The sequence below is a fragment of the Podarcis liolepis genome (genome assembly GCF_965112155.1).
Source record: "Podarcis liolepis genome assembly, chromosome: 4".
Lineage (NCBI taxonomy): Eukaryota > Metazoa > Chordata > Lepidosauria > Squamata > Lacertidae > Podarcis > Podarcis liolepis.
Window position 1 is genome coordinate 24,011,382 of NC_139558.1, and position 20,738 is coordinate 24,032,119.

A 20,738-nucleotide genomic window follows, 5' to 3' on the forward strand; every position below is an offset into this window, starting at 1 on the left:
TATATTGATTCCACTGATTTGTTGTTATTTAAAAAAAAAAGGAAGAGGAGGAAGATGAAGAGTGCTGGAAATAAGAAAACCCAATTAGAAATTTAAAATTCAATAATGTCGTTTACCTTCTCTTCTGGCTGTCTTCGGAGCACAAGGCTTGGCACATCAGAGCAATTAGGCAGAACCAAAGAACTGCTAGTGCAATTATTCTCCAGTCACTGACTGATTTAATAAGGGGCACGCAGCCCATTGACCAATCAAAACACAGCCACCAGGGACACAGCAGCAACCATGCATTCAACGAATAGTAGTAATTATAGTTTATAGCCTGTCAGTCAAAGGAAAAACAAACATTTACTTCATACTGAACTTTAAGAGGCTGTTAGGAAGGGGGGAAGGGGGTAAAATCACTACTACTTTTTCAGATCGCCTAGTTTTTATTTAAGCCTCCTCTTTAATAAAATTGTTTATCAGATAAAACACGTATTGGCTCCAAGACTCTAGCCTAATCAAATGTAAGTTAATTAACGTTATCTCGGTGTAATTGCATGTTCTGCTGTCCCCTGCTCCCCACTATACAAATTTGGCTGCCCAAAAGAATATTCTTTTCTAGGAAGGCTTGTATGGTTACAATCCAGTGTGTGCCACTGGCAATATCCCACTTCTGGCTTTTGCTCAAAGTTTGTTGGCTTCTGCACCTAACAGTGGGCTCTGCCTTACACAGCTCCAGAGGTCAAAGCATAGAGAACATATGTGACTGAAAAACTACGGCTACTCAGATCAAGACAGTTCCGTATCATTAATCTAACCAGAGTGTGGTAGATCCAGCAAAGCCATTAGACATTTCCAAAACAAAACAAAATCCCCTGATCCATAGGTGAGCATTAATTTTTTTTTTAAAAAAGGAGTGGGGAGACCTTGGTAATATGCCCCCCTTGTGGTGCTGGCTTAAGCTGGGCTTTGGGCAAGAGGCACGAGGCTCTGACAGGGTCCCACAGTCCTCCTACCTTCTTTTCGAAGCCCAGTAAACACTTGTCTGGCTTGGGAAGGAGGCTGGAGGATTCTAGGACCAGTGGCGTGCAGCCAGTGGCCTCAGGGGACTAGGCTAGTCCCTTAAATGTTCCCCTGGCACCTCTGGCCCCAGGAAGCTTCTGCCTGGCTTAGGCAGGAAGGAACGATGCTCACACGCACAATGTCGCAACATACCACACACAATCACCTTCACAAGCTGGTCCTCTGGTCCTAACTTTTCCCCTATGAAAAATTTCACCGCACATCACCATCTAGGACCCTGTCAGAGACCTCACACCTCCTTCCCAAAGCCAGGTTAGCACTCACTGGGCTTTGAGAAGGTGCCCTCCTTGGCTGTGTGCCCAGTGTGCCCACGCTACTTGCATTACCCAAAATCTGCCTCTGACCCTGGAGAGAGGGTGACACCCTCCTTGGGTGCTTTTGCCTTGCTGGAATGAGAGCACCTTGAACTGGGGTGATGCCTCATGAGCTTGGAAGGGAGATGGACGTGTGTGTGTGTGTAAACCTCTGCCTTTTGCATGGCTGGAATGTAACCCATTGTACAAAGGTCAAGAGTCATGTTCGTTCCTCCACCCCTTTCTGCCCCCAGCCCTGTCCACAACTGGTGTGTAGCTGTCAGAAGTTGCCCATATGAAATGTGGACATTGGACACACCCGTTTTAAAACATTCACATTCTAAAAGCATCATTCATTCAGCACCCTCAAGGAATGACGCTTTTACCACTTTGATGGTTCAACTCTTGTAAGCTATGTAAGAACACACAAAGCTGCCTGATGACAAATCAGACTGCTGGTTCATCTAGTCCAATACTGTCTACTCTGACTGGCAGCAGTCCACAAAAGCCTTTTTGCAAGCCTACCCTTGGGAGTTGCCAGGAACTGAATGGGAGAACTTGCTACGTACAAAGCAGTTGTTCTGGAAATGACACATGGCTCCTCTGCTTTATTTTTTAGTCCTTAATTTGTTAGCTCACTGAAAAGCAATGCCTTTGCCACTTACCCTCACAAATATACTGTCTGCGAATGAAGCTGGGTTATCCACTTCAGTAAACGCCGGTGGTCCTGTGCCCATAATCCTCCAGCGCACATACAGCATGGTGGCTCCTCCAGATAACAGAAGAGTCATCCTGAACAGAAGTCCTTTTCTAAACACCACTAGGCTCTAGAGAGGAAGACCAGAAGAAAAGGAAAAGCTCAGGTCATCACAACTTTTTCCTTTTAAAAACTGCAAATTCAGACAGAACTGCAAAATTCAGACAGTACTCATGTTTCTCTAACTTTGCCATCTACTGACCCAATTAATGATAATGATGATAGTAATAATAAGGGCTCCTGCGCTTGTAACAGACACATGGTAGAAAACGTTTGGTTGCTGTATTGTCACCACGGTGATTTAATGGTGAGCGAAGCCATCATCATTAAAGACATCAGATCCCCATACAGGTGAGGCAGAATACAGACAATACAACGCTGCCAACGAAGACTCTGCCAAGCATGGAGCGAATTGTACAAGCAGCCCTGCGCTGCATTTATATTCCATTTTCCACAGAAGTGCAGAAAAGCCACAGCAGTCAGTGTGGTGAAGTGGTTAAGAGTGTTGGACACAAGTTCAAAGACCTATGCTGCCCTGAAGCTCACTGGGTCACCACCTCAGGCCAGTCTCTTAGTCTAACTTACCTCATAAAGTGGTTTTGGGGTGTGTGGAGAAAACCACACGCAGCTCCTTGGGAGAAAGGTGGGATATACAGTACATGGACTTAGGTGCTGCCTGGTGGCGCTTAATGGGGTAGAAGCAGGAGGAGGCAAATTGATGCAGTAGCCTGGAGCTGGTGTAATAATCAAGCCCAATTCCGCCACCCCGCCCCTCTATTCTCTTTTATGAGGCTCCTGCTAACGGGGATCCCACCAGTTACATTTCTGCCTACTGGCACATTCAGTGAGTAGAACATGGGAACTTTTGTGCCACCAGAAACGGCACTGGTGTCACTTGGCATGCAGAGGCTAGAGGGCTGGGTGAAGAGGTACCTCCATCCAATCCACGACCCCATCCCATCTGGCTCAAAGGGTTTTAGTAAGTATCCTGGCTTTTAAGATAAAGTAAATGTTGAGTCCCTCTTGCTGCGAAAGAAGGGTAAAACGAATGTGGACAATCTCAGAAGCCAGCTTTCCCCTACTGCCATTCTGCCACCCTTACCCAGTGGACTAAGATTTAAGACTTTGATGCGCCTATCCAGGATCGTGAGAAGACAGACAGTTTATGCCAGCAGTGGAAATAGATGCACCAAGAAGAAAACATTCTGTGCCCAAGTAATCCAGGATTTCTGAAGAAAATAGATAGGTCTCAAAGCCTCTCCTCAGCTTCATATTTATTTTTTTCATGTTTGGAAAACTGCAGGAAGAAGCCTGCATATGAGAATCAATGGTGGTCCCATTTGAATCCTGGCCCAAATTAAGTTCAACAACTGTGAGCCACATGATAGCGACATAAAAGTTTGTGAGGCAACTGTCGTTATAGCAACACTGCCAGTTACTAGTATAGGGTACAGATATGAAATTCTTCAGCATATCCTCATATTATTAGTATCCTACCTTGCAGTATTACAGACACAACAGGGAACTGCAAGAACATGAAAGTCTAATAAATAAACTTGCTGTTTGCTCTGGTTCATCTACATCATAAAGATTTACAATAAAACATAGGCACCAATCTTCAGCATACTGACTTGGAAATATGCCCCACTGAAATCAATGGGGTTTGCTTCCAAGTAGGTACGTTTGGAGTTGGTTGCAAAGGGAAAGAAGATGCATAGTATTATCAAAGCTTTTGATCAGGCATGCGAAACAGCAAGTTTCTAAAAAGAATCTGTATATATTTTATTTGTTACATCAGGCACAAGAGTACTCTCACAGCTTTAACCACCCTGACTTTATAAAAGTTAGAATTTATCATGGTGGCAATAGTTATTTAAAGTATGGAACAGCCACCATGACATAGCATTTCTTACTCAACAACCACACGTAACTGTATTTAGCATTTCACTGTATTTGACAGATGACATGCAACACTTTAGAGCATTCGGCTAACAAATAAATAACCGACACCCTGTTTTATTTTGTACAGTGGATACGCAATGTAATATGAGATTTGGCAGCAGCTCACAGCAGTTGACAATTGCTAAACACCAAAAACAATCAAAGGAGACTGCTAACACTAGAGTTTCAAATTCTGCGGTAAAATGTCAAATGAACGCTTTAATTTTCAGCAAAGTTTTTTTTAATAAAAAAAACCATTTAGCTTAATGAGCTACATTGCAGGGGGTTGGACTAGATGATCCTTGGGGTCCCTTTTGGCTGGGGAAAGCTCTCACAGAAGCCATTAGAGAGAAAGAGCTACATTAGGAGGCTGAGGTTTGGAAATTTGAATAGTCATTTGGCTAAAAAACTGAGCCCCCCCCCCAAAAAAGGAGGGAGAAAAAAAGGAGAGAAGGCAGGAGAGATGCTAACAAGAATGGGCACCAGGAAGAAAAATCTAAGGGACTTAAAGAGATGCATGTTGTAGCCTGGAAGAGGTTTAGGAAGAGAGAAGCAAGTGTTGGTCGGTCAACTTGTGGCCAGTCAAAAGCAGGATAAAATGGAATGAAAAGTATGGACTTACAAGAACAGAAGACAGTAAAGATATGAAGCTAAACAAAGGAGACCATAGGAGCCAACTCAGCTTCCCCAATAAAATATTTGAGGGGCATTGCCATTCAAATGGTGTGCATGCACTGTTTCTTATGCGGGGCAGGGCTTACCTTAACCCCCCCCCGGCCAATATTTTATTCAAGTTTGGACCCCTGAAAGTAAGCCTGGAACAAAGGTTCCCATAAGGCAGGCATAGGCAAACTCGGCCCTCCAGATGTTTTGGGACTACAACTCCCATCATCCCTGACCACTGGTCCTGTTAGCTAGGGATGATGGGAGTTGTAGTCCCAAAACATCTGGAGGGTCGAGTTTGCCTATGCCTGCCGTAAGGCCTGAACTACATAGGGTGGGGACTGAGGAAATTCTGTTCACTACTGCTACAGGAAGGAAGCGAGCAAGCCAGGGGACTTTAAAAGTTCAGGAAGGCGATTTTAAAAAAATAGATATTTGCAATATATTTTTTTAAAAACCCCACACACAAAACAGGGACACAAATCTACATATCACCTACTCATCTTAAGGTGGCACAAAGCACAATGTATATTCATTGTTAAAAAAAAAATCCAAAACAAAAAACAGAATTGTGATCGGAAGACAAGAGTTGCTAGGTCTGCCCTATTGGAAAATGAGATTTTAAAGGATGTAATTTTGTTATTCTAAGAAGAGTTAATCTGATCTACATGATTAACTAATTTTAGTAGCATTCCCTCTGATATTCAGAGCAGTGCTCCACAGAACAGTTGCAGTAAGTCATGTTAAAGGATCTGCAATATGGAGGCTTATTGGGGCTGAAATCATGAACACTCACATTTTGAAGGCAATGTTCTGACATAGTGTTTGACCTCCAAATAATCTCACTTACTAGATCAAAGAACACCTTGATCTTTCATGCTGCTGTAGATGTATTGACGCTAACACTTAAATGCTAACTGTATGAAGTTAAAGCGGCAGCTCTTTTAAATATATAAATGGAATCACCTCCAGCGACTTGTCCTTGCGCAGTATCTTCAAAAGAACTTCCAAAATATTGAGCTTGTTAATCATCACAGCATCAAAAAGAGCGTTCAAACCCTAAGAAGACAGGGATGAAAACAAAACAGGGAGAAGGTGAAAGAAGGTTAAGAAAGAGAAAGGAGAGATTTGTCTCGTTTAAATTTTGGTATGTATTTACACTATCTCCACTGCCTTGCGGGATATCGTCAAGAAGGGAAAAGCTAAGGATTAAACACTATACATATCCAGAGTGGAATCCCTAAGATGGTTGGATGGTGCCTTATATGCCTCCTTCTGGCAACTCCTGCAGCCAAACTGGTGCCAAATGTATTGCTCTGCTTTCCTTTGGGCTGTATCAGTGAGCTCGAAAGGAGGGACGTCATCTGGGCAGCCCAGGACCTCCATACATACTGCCCAGGATTGTGCCCTGCAAAGGTCACTTCCTAATGCAGCAGTTTCCCTTCACCGCCATCTTGAGACAGATGGATACCAACAAGAGTTACACCATGCAGTTCAATAATTACTCTGGATCTGTGTAGGTCTCTTAAGCTTCAGTTCAATTACTTAAAACAAGCCTTTCCCAGCCTGTTTTGGACTACATGCTGGCTGGGGTTGACGGAAGTTGTAGTCCAAAATGTGTGGAGAGCACCAGATTGGAGAAGACTGGCCTAATCCACTTCATTTAACTATTTATTTGTTTAAACAGAATTTCTATAACTGACATGAAAGTTTTTTTGTTTTAAAAATCCGTATATACATTTTATGAAATAAATAAATATATACATTTTTTGAAATAAATAAATAAAAACAGCTGCTTAATTTCTGAAAACCTCTAAGCGGTTTACCATAGGTCATCCTGAATGAACTGTGACAAGCCCGGTGTGCTTCTCCTCCACGTGCAAGAGAAGCAGGGAAAACACTTTGGAACAAAGCTCAGATCAATGTTAATATACAAAAACACTTGAGAAACAAACCAGGAAGTTAATTCAGAGTTTTGACATCTCGGTTTGTTTAAACTAACTTTGGTTAAAATAAGCCAGTGTCCCCAAATTTTTAATGTGGCCCCCAAGTGAAACTGTGGTTTATTCTACAATGAAAGGGGAAGATTTATCTCTCCTTATTTTGTCTGAAAAGGAGGAGGGAGCAGTGCCTCAGCCTACAGTTCACTGCAACTCATTCATGAGGGCCTTCTCGGTAGTGGCACCCGCCCTGTGGAACGCCCTCCCATCAGATGTCAAGGAAATAAGCAACGATCTGACTTTTAGAAGACATCTGAAGGCAGCCCTGTTTAAGGAAGTTTTTAATGTTTGATGTTTCATCGTGTTTTTAATGTTCTGTTGGGAGCCGCCCAGAGTGGCTGGGAAAACCCAGCCAGATGGGGGGGGGTATAAATAATAAATTATTAATTATTATTATATGTTCATCCACACCATTCTTTAGGAGTTGATGGAACTAGACTAAAGCTTGAGTGACTTCCATGTAACCAATAACTTCCTACTGTCATTACATGAATGGTTGTATAACATTGCTATGAAAAGTCTTCCACACTATGCCTTCCTTGCATGTGGTGAAGAGTTGGGTCTCACACCAAGAGCCCTAAATTATCAATCTCATAGAAAGAAATGGGAACAACGAGGCAATAAGACGCTCTTGCAAGTCTTAACCAAGTATAATACAGACAGACTTGGGAGATTATTCATGGAACCATTGGTGCACATTCTTCAGTAACACCAACAATAACTCATGTAGTGAAATCAGCACTCAGCACACCTTCAGACTTGCAAATCTGAAAGCATTTGCAATAGAAATCAGAAAACAAAAACAGGAAAAGAGGAAAGATTGTTACGATTATCGTTGCTGAATTTACCACGTTTTCTGTAAGATAGCCTAAGCGATGCACAAACCATAAGGGACACATATTTTGCCATATGAAGAGAGTTTATTTAACAGTGAGCTGCTTTTGGCTGATAAGAAACATCAATGTTTAACTGTTAAGAGAAGACTTACCAGTATTGTGATTCCTTGTTCTTTACACAGCATGGCTAGAGCTCCTAGGAGGACGCTAAGTAAGACCCAGGCAGTAGAAAATTGGGCTCCTTCTTTACCTAGCAGTTTAAAAACAGGGCATAAAGAAAAGAAACTGACAACATATAGAAGCATTGACATTGGCCCTAGGTGGAAAGCTGTTTTGGAATAAGTTCTGTCATTCAAGGATATGCTCTTTGTTAATTACTTTTAAAATGTTTAAGATAAGAGAAAATGTGGTCTGCTTTTCATGGTTGAAATTTTCAGTAAGACAGATAGAATGTAGACACACATGTTCATTCCATTAGCAAGTTGCTACCTGACATTAATATACAATAAATTCTGTTAGCAAATTTTAGGCTTCTGCTACAGATTAAGAGTACAGCACAAGCTTTTAAAAAAGCAATAATTTGCACATAGATCTACCAAGCAAGTCAAAAATATCCCTCTGAACAAAAATACTGTGATTAAAATTGGCTGCTTTCCCAATACCAAATGGGAATTTTCTGAAGCCTTTCCACAAAATGTTATTTCGCACACCCTTCCCCCCACAACAGTGACTTCAGAAAACCCTTCCATTTGCCAACTCCATAATGCTACTGATTTCAAAGTCACAAACAGAGGACCTGTTCTCACTTTGCATTCTGTGCTCCAATATGGATACCCACCTAAAGTGCAAAATAAATGTCTCTTGGTTCGTCGGAAAGGAACATTAATAATTAATTAATTAACGTTACTTATAATTCAACAGTCAAGGTCAAACGAGACAAAATAATGGAGATCAATGAGTGGGCCTCCTTTCTTTTTTCATTTATTTTCAAAGCAGTCTTGGAGTTCAGAACGGGATGAGGATCACTGCATTGGATGATGGGATTTAAACCTTCCCCCTGCACCATTCACGCAGTCTGAACACATACTCCCCACAATCTGCTAGTTGTCCTGTTTACCTGTATGTTTGCGTACCTGTATGTTTTCCTGAATAAGGAAAATAGTGCTTACATTATAGGTGCTGGTTTTGACCTTTAAAGCCCTTCACGGCCTAGGACCCTCATACCTACAGGACCGCCTCTCCCTGTATGGCCCACGGAGAGCCTCAAGGTCCATAAATAGCAACACCCTAGTGGTCCCGGGCCCTAAGGAATTTAGATTAGCTTCAGCCAGAGCCAGAGCCCTTTTCAACACTGGCTCTGACCTGGTGCAACGCTCTGCCTCATGAGACCAGGGCCCTGCAGGATCTGATTTCTTTCTGCAGGGCCTGTAAGACAGAGTTGTTCCGCCTGGCCTTTGGCTTGGGGCCAATTTGATTCCCTCCCCCTCTTTCTTTTTTCTTTTCCTTTCTCCTCCTGCGATAAGGCTACATTTTAATATTTTAATGTTGTATTTTAATTTTGTTTTTAAGTTGTAATCATTCAACTTGTTTTTATTATTGCTTGTAAGCCGCTCTGAGCCCGGCCTTGGCTGGGGAGGGCGGGGTATAAATAAAAATTATTATTATTATTATTGTTGTTGTTGTTGTTGTTGTTATGCTCCCTAACAAGATTTGTGGTAAGGCTCAATACATGTATGAGAGTCAAAGTACTGGACTAGGACAACTCAACTTCCAATCCCCATTCAGCCATGAAACTCACTGGATGACCTTGCTCCAGTCACGCTGTCCCAGCCTAACCTACTTCACAGGGATGTTGAGAGGATAAGATGGGGAAGGGGGTAGCTGTGTGTATGTGCCACACTGACCTTCTTGGAGGAAAAGTGAGATATAAATGTAATCATAAAATAAATAATAATAAATGCATGCAGATCCCTATACTACATATGGCAAAAGCAACATCTAGACCAGTTCACTATGGGAATCTTTTCAACTCATCCTAAACCTTTAGAAAGCGATGGGCAAAAAGTAAATGCATTTCATTTCTAAGATTCTTGGGCCAGCATCAATCTTCGCTCTGAATGGGAATACAGATCTATGCTAAAAAAGCACACTGGTGTTCAAGGTTTGAAAATTCTATATATTTGTGTGTGTGTATGCGCATTTTTGCATGCACAATCTTCATTCTCATCCCTAAAATGGGCATCATACAAACTTATTTAAAAAAAAACTTATAAAAATAAACCCCAGAATATAAAGTCCAACAGATCCAAATAGTCAATTTAAGTTTTGATTCTCACTCAATAGCACCGAAAATGTAAAGCAATGAACAAGTGCCAGCTATTACTCTGGCTGCACACATGCCAAGTGTGCTAATCAGCTTAACGAAGCACACTCCCTACAACAATGCTGCTTTCTCCCACCACGATCTCCTTTCAGAGAATGGAACTCATTCCTGGTTGGCACCTGAACCGAGTTTAAACTGGTGCACCATATTGTGAGAAGGCACTCTGCCACCCTCACCAGATGGCCACAAGTGCAATCTGTGCCAAAGATTTGCGGAAAGCATTTGATTCCTGTTCCAGAAAGCTAAATGCCCACAAGTGTTTCTGTCATTTTATATAAGAGAATCTAGTTTACAGAAATAGATTAAATTCATACTGCGAGGCCATGCAACTTGTACATTCATTTTATGCTCCAATGAAGTCATTGTGGGACTGAGGTCTATTTGGGTCGAAGGCTTGGCTGAACATTTACATCTAAAGCCTGGGTTCTCCCTCTAGCAATTAATAGGCAGCTTTGATTCCAAAGGTTAATGTGTAAGAGCAGAGACGACTCTGGATTTGTACCACAGCACTACCCAGTATCTGACACAAATCATACGAACTGATGAAGCAGTGGCCATACATAAACAAAAATGGGACTTGACATAGAATGTTGCAGTGTATCCCTGGGAGGGGAAACTGAAGGCCGCATTGCCTTATAGGAAAACATCTGGGGGCCACATGCCAGTGGTAGTTGCGAACCACGGGAGAAAGAAGGCAGAGCAATGGACTTTGTTACAGTAGGTTACATTCCAGCAATACAAAAGTTAAGAGGATTCTGGATATACACCACACAAATATCTCCATCCTTTATTCGGGCAGGAAGCATTATCACAGTTCAATGACACATTCCAGGCAAGCTAAAGCACACAGGGGAGTTGCCTGGAGCAGGGCTGGAGGGAGGTTTGGCCTGGGGAGAGATCCATGGGCCTGAGATTCTCCTCACCTCACAAGTATTCACTGAGGAGAGGCATGTAGAAAGGAAAAGGCAGCATGGTGTTAGAGAGCTCAGGTTTGAGACTGTCTCCTAGTCTTCAACCAGGAAATTTTACAGAGCAGGTTTTTCCTTTCCCCCCTCCTTATTAAACATCCCCATATAGCACAGGGAGAATTATTTTTAAACCTTTCCTATAAGCTGTTTGGAGCCTGAGCAAGCCAGGGTCTTCTCGCCCCCTGACCTGCATTTTTCTTTTTCTCGCCAAGTGCCACCCTAACATTCCATATCTCAAATCCTCTCAACCACCATCTAAATTCATAGATTGAAATGAGCCTCCTTGGGGTGTTTTCTGGTCCCATGCTGCTGAAGACGGCAGAAAGCAGTGGGGCTACATAAAAAGTGGGTAAGGTTAAAAAAAAAAAAGGAAAACGTAAATGACCCCTGGACGGTTAGGTCCAGTCAAAGGCGACTATAGGGTGCGGTGCACATCTCGCTTCAGGCTGAGAGAGCTGGCGTTTGTCCAGACAGCTTTCCGGGTCATGACTAAACTGCTTCTGGCACAATGGAACACCGTGATGGAACCCAGAAACACCATTTACCTTCCCGCCATAGCGGTTCCTATTTAACTACTTGCACTGGTATGTTTTCGAATTGCTAGGTTGGCAGAAGCTGGGACAGAGCAATGGCAGCTCACCCCATTGCACTGACTCGAACCACTGACCTTCCGATCAGCAAGCCCAAGGGGCTCAGTGGTTTGGACCACAGCGCTACCCACGTCCCCTGCTATGCCAGGTAACACCACGCTCAAATGTTGCACGCTCTTTCTGCTCCCCACCCCAAGATCCACACATACACAAAGTGTTCTAAGGAATTTGTAATGCTGAGGGAGCTAATAGTATCTACAGGGGGCCTACAGTCTGCCCTCTTTCTGGCTCCCTTAGACTGTTTCCCCCACCTCCATGATTTTAGGGGAGCTATGATTTGTCAGCAGCGTACACCCCCCTTCTTTCAAAGCAGGGAGAAGCAATGGTGGGAGGTCCTTTTTTCGGAATTCAATGTGAATCCGGAAGTTTTCTTTCTCTAGACAATGAGATGCATTAGCATTTTCTTATCTCTCTGCCACTAACTGTAAAAACTCACACAACCAGAAAACCCTACATGAAGCTTAAGTATTGTTGAGAAGTGTAGAGGTCATTAAAATACAGCATAGCAGAGGTATACATAAAATATATACCACAGATCAGACAAGCGCAAAGACAAATCCAAATGATGGCATATAAATATTTAAAGAATTAAGGAGGTTTCCCTTTAAAAGCAGAAGCTAGCCCAAGTGAGTTAATATTTAAAAACAATGTAACTGTATAATGAAGCAAAAGAATAACGTTGATGAGTAAATTGGCAAAGTCATAATAAATCATTGTTCTGATTAATGGCACAAATGTTAAGATGAAAAAAGCATGAAATAAGCACAAGGAAGGTACTGCAAGGAAACTGAGGAAGATTTTATAGCCATTGGGCTGCTCTTCAATATGGTGGTGGGGTACCTGGATCTGAAACATTTTGTTTGAACAGTGCATCTGAAGAAGTGAGCGAAACAGAGGTAACAAAGGAGACACAGTAAGCCTGCAACTTAATGTGCATTTAACTTGTGCACATTAAGCTTTACACGCATGGCAAAAAATAAAAATAGGCTGGAAAGGGGACAGAATGGGATCCTGGGAAAAACTGAATTTGTTTTGACTATATATGATTTTGGCTTTAGGCACGATGTCTGGAAGGCAATCAGTGCTTTTTTCTAAGAAAAAGGGTGCTGGTACTCACAATTAAGTTACATTAAGTGCCACACTTTTAACATTTTGGGGGGAGGTGCCAGTACTGCGTACCCTTGAGTGCCCCCAGAGAAAAAGCATGGACCATAATCCTGACAACAATCATCTTTCCATCCTGGTACCAGCCTATGAATTACTAGCCTCCATGTGGTTTTTCAGTCAACTGTGTATCACCTGGAAAGGTTTCTTCTCATTCCTAATTCTTCTAACCATATATTGTATCTCTTTTAGGCCTGCTTCATATATGTAGAAGTACTTTATGTGAAACAGGACTTGCATAGAGAGCTATACACACATGTATCTTACTTATAAGCTGACCAATTCATGAAGTATAAGGGTAGCAGTGACCATTAATCATTATGGCTGCACGCTTCCTCTAGGATCAGCAGCAACATAACTCTGATTATCAGTTGTTGGAAAACAAAAATAGGAGGCTTCCCCTGAGGCATCTGGTTCATCCCTGTAGGAAAGAGTCTGCTGGACTAAATGGGTCTTTGATCTCATCTAGCAGGGCTCTTTTTAGGATGCTGGCCATCATGCACTTAGGCCATCAAAAATATTCATTAAAATTCTGTCCTGTGTTTCAACCCACAGAGGTCCCTAAGGAGGCTGGCAACAAAATGCAATTAAAAACACATGTGTATAGTCCATAAATTTCACATATATGTGCACTATACCCTTTCCCCCTCCAATTTCAATGATTCTTCCAGTTACAGAAAAGGTCATGGGCAGATATACGTGCAAGCACTTAATTCATACACTACTTCCTACATGCAACATTAGAGAGATGGGGGACTGGTGACACAAACTGCGAGCACTTTGATCTCTCAGCACCATATTATTAATTAGGTACCAATTTTCGTTGTTTTGGTGGTGCTCTAACGGACTGATCTGCTCAGAAACTGATGGTGTGTGTTCAAGTACTTACTTTCTCTAAACGCCTTGCAGTAGCCAAGGAAAGACAATAAAAAGAACAGGGCGCACAGCAGGTCTGCTCTGCCAACAATCCCAGCGATCTTGAAAAAGAAAAGAAAAGGGATTTAATTACCAAAATAGAAGTTTCCCCTCAAGTGAAGTAGTGTGGAAGGCTAATTGCTTTTTTAAAAACCGTTGCATCAGTGCCACCAGGGATTTGTGAACAGTGGCCACAATACAGCCCAAGTGAAGCATGCTGAAGTCCCCTTGATCTCAATATGAGAGAATTAACCAAAGGCTTCATCAGCTCTTGTTGGAATCAATGAGCCTTTAAGAGCAGTTAACTTTAGCTGGGTTGAACCCATTCTCATTAAGTGGGAGCCCTTTCCCATGCTGGAGTTCCTGCACGTACAAAGAGCCCTTAGATAAGACGTTTACACACCACGCAAATTCTAGATATGCGAGTTTGAATGGGGGTATGTAATATAGGAGATGGCACTGACAGAACCCCCCTACTCTGGCGGGAAAATACCAGGGAGGTCAAAACAACTCATCCTTGTTCAAATATGTTCAAAACCGGCTTCATCGATCAATGGCACAGGTTCCTTATCAAGGTTAATGTTTTCATGCTAGTCCCTGCAGATACTGCTGGTGGAACCAAGAAGTCAACTGTGCTGGCTGGCTGTGCTCAGTCTAAACAAGAGTCTACAAAACTCTCCTTTCAACAGTCACCTTTGGATAAAAGGATAGCTATCATCCTTTTATCTCCAGGGAGCAGGTAGAACGAAGTGAGCTCAAAGAAGAAGTGGATTCTCCTTTGGGCTGTACGGCATTCCCTCTCTGAGCATTCCTCTCTACCCTGACATTGGTCACCTGAGCCTTCTCCTCTCTCCTAAGTGACCTTTGAGGACCACCAAGATCCATATCCCAACACTCACCATAGGGACAAAGAGAGGCTTGACAAAGAGGGGCAGGGCAGGAGACAGTGGCTGTAGACAAGGACAAGGATGGAGGGGAATGTGCAAAATACTGGAAAGAAGGGGTTCTTGTGGAATTTTTTGTGCCCTCCAAAGCAACAGCTTTTGCAAGAAAAATAAAACCTCACAAAAATGGTTTCTACAGCTTCAACCCATTGTTTAGTGAATGGGTATTTTGGAGCGATATCTCCTTAGCCCGAGCCAAACACATTACCTATTGAACCAAACCCAAGACTCGCTTGGAAGTGAAAACACTATGAAGAACAAGTGTTTCTACAACCATTTTATATATGAAAAGTCTTAAGATTCCTTCCATTTATATCCACCAGCACAAAAGAAACTAGACTACTCCCCTGGAAACAGATTCTAATAATAATTTGTCAAAATATGTCATTTATGTGGAAAATCAATACAGTTGCTATTTCAAAAACATCTGGCTTTTCATCATCTCCAGATTTTGCATGTTTTTACACTCTATATTATTGTACCACGATAGCTGCCATTAAATGCATCAGGTGTTAAAAAAAAACCCCAATCTATCAGCTTCTGCAAAATTAAGAATTCACAACAGAAATTCACTTTCATTTAGCAAAGACCTACAATGTGGAAAGTGAGGTGCATGAACTTATGAAGTAGCAGCAAAGTTAACTACAGTGGTACCCCGCAAGACGAACGCCTCGCAAGACGAAAAACTCGCAAAACGAAAGGTTTTTTCGTTTTCGAGTTGCCTCGCAAGACGAATTTCCCTATGGGCTTGCTTCGCAAAACGAAGCTTGCCCCGGGGACAGCGGGTCTTCTCTTTTGAAGCAAGGGGCTGGGGGGAGATAGCGATCTCCCCGCAGCCCCTTGCAGCAAAAGACGTCGGGGGAAGCGGGGAAGCGAAGCGCTTCGCTTCCCGCTTCCCCCGCACCTCTTCTAAAGCAAGGGGCTGGGGGGAGATAGCGATCTCCCCGCAGCCCCTTGCAGCAAAAGACGTCGGGGGAAGCGGGGAAGCGAAGCGCTTCGCTTCCCGCTTCCCCCGCACCTCTTCTAAAGCAAGGGGCTGGGGGGAGATAGCGATCTCCCCGCAGCCCCTTGCAGCAAAAGATGTCGGGGGAAGCGGGGAAGCGAAGCGCTTCGCTTCCCGCTTCCCCCGCACCTCTTCTAAAGCAAGGGGCTGGGGGGAGATAGCGATCTCCCCGCAGCCCCTTGCAGCAAAAGACGTCGGGGGAAGCGGGAAGCGAAGCGCTTCGCTTCCCGCTTCCCCCGCACCTCTTCTAAAGCAAGGGGCTGGGGGGAGATAGCGATCTCCCCGCAGCCCCTTGCAGCAAAAGATGTCGGGGGAAGCGGGAAGCGAAGCGCTTCGCTTCTCGCTTCCCCCGCACCTCTTCTAAAGCAAGGGGCTGGGGGGAGATAGCGATCTCCCCGCAGCCCCTTGCAGCAAAAGACGTCGGGGGAAGCGGGGAAGCGAAGCGCTTCGCTTCCCGCTTCCCCCGCACCTCTTCTAAAGCAAGGGGCTGGGGGGAGATAGCGATCTCCCCGCAGCCCCTTGCAGCAAAAGATGTCGGGGGAAGCGGGAAGCGAAGCGCTTCGCTTCCCGCTTCCCCCGCACCTCTTCTAAAGCAAGGGGCTGGGGGGAGATAGCTGCAAGGGGCTGCGGGGAGATCGCTATCTCCCCCCAGCCCCTTGCTTTAGAAGAGGTGCGGGGGAAGCGGGAAGCGAAGCGCTTCGCTTCCCTGCTTCCCCCGACATCTTTTGCTGCAAGGGGCTGCGGGGAGATCGCTATCTCCCCCCAGCCCCTTGCTTTAGAAGAGGTGCGGGGGAAGCGGGAAGCGAAGCGCTTCGCTTCCCCGCTTCCCCCGACATCTTTTGCTGCAAGGGGCTGCGGGGAGATCGCTATCTCCCCCCAGCCCCTTGCTTTAGAAGAGGTGCGGGGGAAGCGGGAAGCGAAGCGCTTCGCTTCCCCGCTTCCCCCGACGTCTTTTGCTGCAAGCGGCTGAAGGGAGATCGCTTCTCCCGGTGCTCCGAAGCCGGGCGGGGGGCAGGGGACACCTCCCGCCGCAGCGGGGACACCTTTTGAAGGCAGGCGGGGGGGAGCAAAGACTTTGGCCCCCCGCCCGCCTTCAGAAGAGGTCCAGGACCTCTTCTGAAGGCTGGCGGGGGGCCAAAGTCTTTGTCCCCCCTGCCTGCCTTCCCAGGGGCTTTTAAATCGCCCCGGACAGCGGAGAAGTCCTCCGCTGTCCGGGGCGATTTTAAAATGCCGCCCGCCAGCATTTTAAGATCGCCCCGCACAGCGGAGAAGTCCTCCGCTGTTCCGGGGTTTTTTAAAATGCTGGGGGTGGGAAGAAAAGCCCTTGTCCCCCCCCCAGCCTTCAGACGAGGTCCGGGGACAGACTGTCCCCGGACCTGGTCTGAAGTCGGTTTCCCTAGGAACGCATTAATTGATTTTCAATGCATTCCTATGGGAAACCGTGCATCGCAAGACGAAAAAACCGCAAGACGAAGAGAATTGCGGAACGAATTAATTTCGTCTTGCGAGGCTCCACTGTATTAAAGAGCAGATATCTAGTGAGTAGTCTGAACACCAGATTCGAAAATCCAGGGGGAGTCCATGTGATGCAATTGAGACGTTGTTGGGCTCCAATTCATTTTCACTCCAGCCAACATGACCAATGGTCATAGATGTAGGAAGATGTAGTCCAGCAAAATCTGGAGGACATCACATTGGCAATCGCGGCTATAACCTTACTGAAACTAAAAGGTAAAAAGGTAAAGGTAACCCTGCCCATACGGGCCAGTCGTGACCGACTCTGGGGTTGCGCGCCCATCTCGCTTAAGAGGCCGGGGGCCAGCGCTGTCCGGAGACACTTCCAGGTCACGTGGCCAGCGTGACAAAGCTGCTCTGGCGAGCCTGCACCAGCACAGCACACAGAAACGCCATTTACCTTTCCGCTATAAAGCGGTACCTATTTATCTACTTGCACTTAAGGGTGCTTTCAAACTGCTAGGTGGGCAGGAGCTGGGATCGAATGACGGGAGCTCACCCCGCCGCGGGGATTCGAACCGTTGACCATACGATCGGCAAGTCCTAGGCGCTGAGGTTTTACCCACAGCGTCACCCGCATCCCTACTGAAACTAAGCAGGTGCTTAAATGGGGGGAGATGGGAGACTATTGGGAACTCCATGTAAGAGCAGGAGATATATAAATATAAATCTAAACAACAAAACTAAAAACCAGACCCACAAAACATAAGAGAGTTGCCAGATTGAACTATCTCCCCTCTCATTCCCCCACGTGCTGCTATGAGGGTTCTCCCAGCTCTCTGGAGCAGATCTAGGGAGGGTGCTCAGGGACATGTGGGGGGGGGGGGGGAGTTCCACTGCATTAGCAGAAATCCTAGCACAGGCTTCTCCTAGCGCAAGTTAGGATTAGTCATGTGCAACAAACAAACAAACCCCAAAAGAACAAAAAAGCACGGTTGCATCAATACAAAGCACATGCAAATGTACACAATGTATACATTCACACCCACCCCACACCTATGGATTGCATAATACATGTATTTGAAAGGATAAGGAAGATTAAATATTGTTAATGGACTCTGGGTTTTTGAGCTTTTAATACTTAAATCGTGAAGTACTTACACATTCAGTGTGCACTGGATGTACTGCAAACAGCAAAGCCGCGAGCAGGGATGATTTGGGGACAAAGTTTAGCCGTCTTCCTTTACTGGTGTACTGCAGCCCACCCAATAATATTGAGAAGACATCAACAATTAAGACAGAGATAGCACAATGGAGTATTATATTGACGACATGAAAGCCCAATGGGTAGAAGCCTCCAGCTAAAAGGTAGTTAATCCTACACAAGGGGGGGAAAACATCGATGTTAGAAATTACAACAAATGAATGGATTAAAATGCACAAATATTTTTTAAAAAATAAATTCTGAATAAATCTGGATGTATTCATCAAGACGGCAGTGTCAAACTACTTACTATCGATGCACAGTGGAAACAAGTTATGAAGAGAGCAGGAGCAGCTCTTCTGTTGGGGTGGAGCCACAAGGGAAGGGAGTCATCGTTGCTTACCGGGAGAGAGGGGAGAGAAGGCAAAGGTCGGCACACCAGTGAGAGCATTTGATTGGTTCTGCTGGTGCCCCTGCATTCTGCTGACTTTCCTGTTGCCTTGTCCACCTCTCCCAGTAAGCAGCTGTGGAGCACCTGCTGGGAAGGTATCATTTGGCTGTGCTTCTGGAAGAGGGGCACACACAGATAGGCACCTTAACATTGGGCCTAGCAACAAGAACATGTTGCTGAAGAGGATAGGAAGCCAACTCTCTCCCCCTCCTAAATGTGCTCTTCTCCATTCAGCCACTCCTTTTCAGTTCATTTTATTTCCCTCTTGCTCAACTCCTCCTTTTTTTATGCACCCATTTTTCCCTTCTCTGCAATATCTCAAAAGGAGCGCTGGTTTTGAGCCGGAGCTTTCAAGGTCACAGGGTGGTATTCAACTATGTTTTACTCCAGAGCAGACCCACTGAAATTAACGATCAAGTTAGGTATGTTAATTTCAATAGGTCTACTCCCAAGTAAAACTTAGTTGAATACCACCTGCAGTTCCAGAACTTCTTCCAGTGCTAGAGCAATGTGTGAATAGTAGGAAGATGTCTTTGCTATAAGGCAGCTTTCAATGTTCCCAGCAACTAAGTACTCCTTGATAAGAAGACTGTGGACGAGAGGAGGAAAAGATTGAATGCACTAGTGCAAACAGGGACTCTCCTTTCAATGGCACACAGATTTTCCTGGCTAAGGTGCCCCTTAGAAAATATGTTTATAAATCCAGTTATCCCCTCTTCTCCATCAGCAACCCCAGATGCTCAGTGCTGTGTTTCATATGCAAGATTGAGTCAGAGAGGGATAAAGTAAGGTGTCTGCATGATGCTTTTTAAATTTTTTAGGAGGTGGGGAAGAGAAGGAGAATTGGATACATCTTTGCAACACACCTGCTCCCTGTCAGAGACACATGCTTTGGGGTTGTTCTGTGCTGGTCTTCCATCTGTTGACACAGGAGACTGGAATAATAGATGGGCCTGTGCAAAAAGTGTATGCAGTTCTGCCGGCCACAATCCCTGCTTTTTCTCTCCCCACCTCCAGGGCATTCTGCCATTCGTTCATAAAGAACGTTATACGCTAAAGGAAAGAAGAGTAGAAAACGTGTGCCAAAGCAGTAAGGGTGTTGTGTTTGAAAACCACTCACTTGAGTTTGCTTCTTCAGCACAACGTATCATTTATTATATTACGTGTGATGGCAAGTACCTTTCCTCAATCCCCCACTCTCATCATACGACTTCCCATTTCACTTAAGTGGTTATAAATTTTCAGAGGACCTACAAAGTTATGTCAATTAAAAAAACTACTTCATTAAAAATATTGAAAAATATGCATGGTCATATGTGGGTGTGTCGAGATGTGTGATGTTTGGTTGTTAAGAACTAGCTTGATGCACCTCCATGGTCCTCTGTAACCAAGAAGTGACCTTTGATGTCTATGTGATACTCCTCCTGTCCCTATCAGGAAGAAAAAGCATGGCAGGATATTTTCTTTGTGAGAGATTTGGGACTGCTACGTATGTTGTGATCCTAAATAGTTATAAGAGTTTGGTTACAGAAAGCTGGCTTCAGGGGTAGAGTAGCAGCACATAAGAGCACTAATGAAACTTTCCTCCATGTTAAAGGTAGCATCTCAGTAAATTCTACTTCCTTTTAATGCCCCCCCCCCGGCCCCATTTAAATGTCTTAAGTGGAGCCCGACAGCATCTCACCTGAAAGTTAATACAGTAAGCGGTCGATAAGATTTATGGCTGGTATTGCTACTGAGTTTGCTCCCCCAAAAGTCATGATGCCACAGTTCACCAAGTGGGGTTTCTGCCCTGAGGTCCTGAAACAACACAAGTTTATAACATTGTCAAAATCTTAATCTTTAACAGAGGTAAACCAAGAACAGTTCTGCATTAAGTAAACCCAGAGATCTGTCTACTACATTGGCATGCCACATTTCCCCTCAAGGAACTCAAAGCAACTTACAATGTTCCCCGCCTACCCATTCATTTTGCCCTCAAACCAACCCAATGAGGTAGGTAAGGCTAAGAAATGGCGACTGCCACAAGACCATCTACTGAGATTC

The 20,738-nt window shown here is 44.4% G+C and overlaps 1 protein-coding gene and 1 long non-coding RNA gene across 11 annotated transcripts in view; one reads left to right on the forward strand and one right to left on the reverse strand.

The window, feature by feature from the left end:
• Positions 1-20,738, forward strand: part of LOC310706082 — a 61,281-nt gene that overhangs the window by 17,654 nt on the left and 22,889 nt on the right. The gene's annotated exons all lie outside the window — the stretch shown is intronic.
• Positions 1-20,738, reverse strand: part of TMTC4 (transmembrane O-mannosyltransferase targeting cadherins 4) — a 73,390-nt gene that overhangs the window by 15,473 nt on the left and 37,179 nt on the right. For 8 of the 10 annotated variants that reach the window (XR_014525569.1, XR_014525570.1, XR_014525571.1 and 5 more), the window contains 7 exons: positions 20,377-20,492; positions 18,199-18,415; positions 13,610-13,697; positions 7,708-7,805; positions 5,686-5,778; positions 2,024-2,185; positions 117-319 (listed from right to left, as the gene is read on the reverse strand). Coding sequence is in view for 7 of the 10 variants with exons in the window: in XM_083501184.1 (XP_083357310.1) it covers positions 117-319; positions 2,024-2,185; positions 5,686-5,778; positions 7,708-7,805; positions 13,610-13,697; positions 18,199-18,415; positions 20,377-20,492 (977 nt within the window). In the remaining 3 variants the exon portion in view is untranslated. Of the gene's footprint in view, positions 1-116; positions 320-2,023; positions 2,186-5,685; positions 5,779-7,707; positions 7,806-13,609; positions 13,698-18,198; positions 18,416-19,558; positions 19,746-20,376; positions 20,493-20,738 lie in introns of those variants that run through there. The other 2 variants (XM_083501183.1, XM_083501188.1) reach the window with 2 other exon arrangements.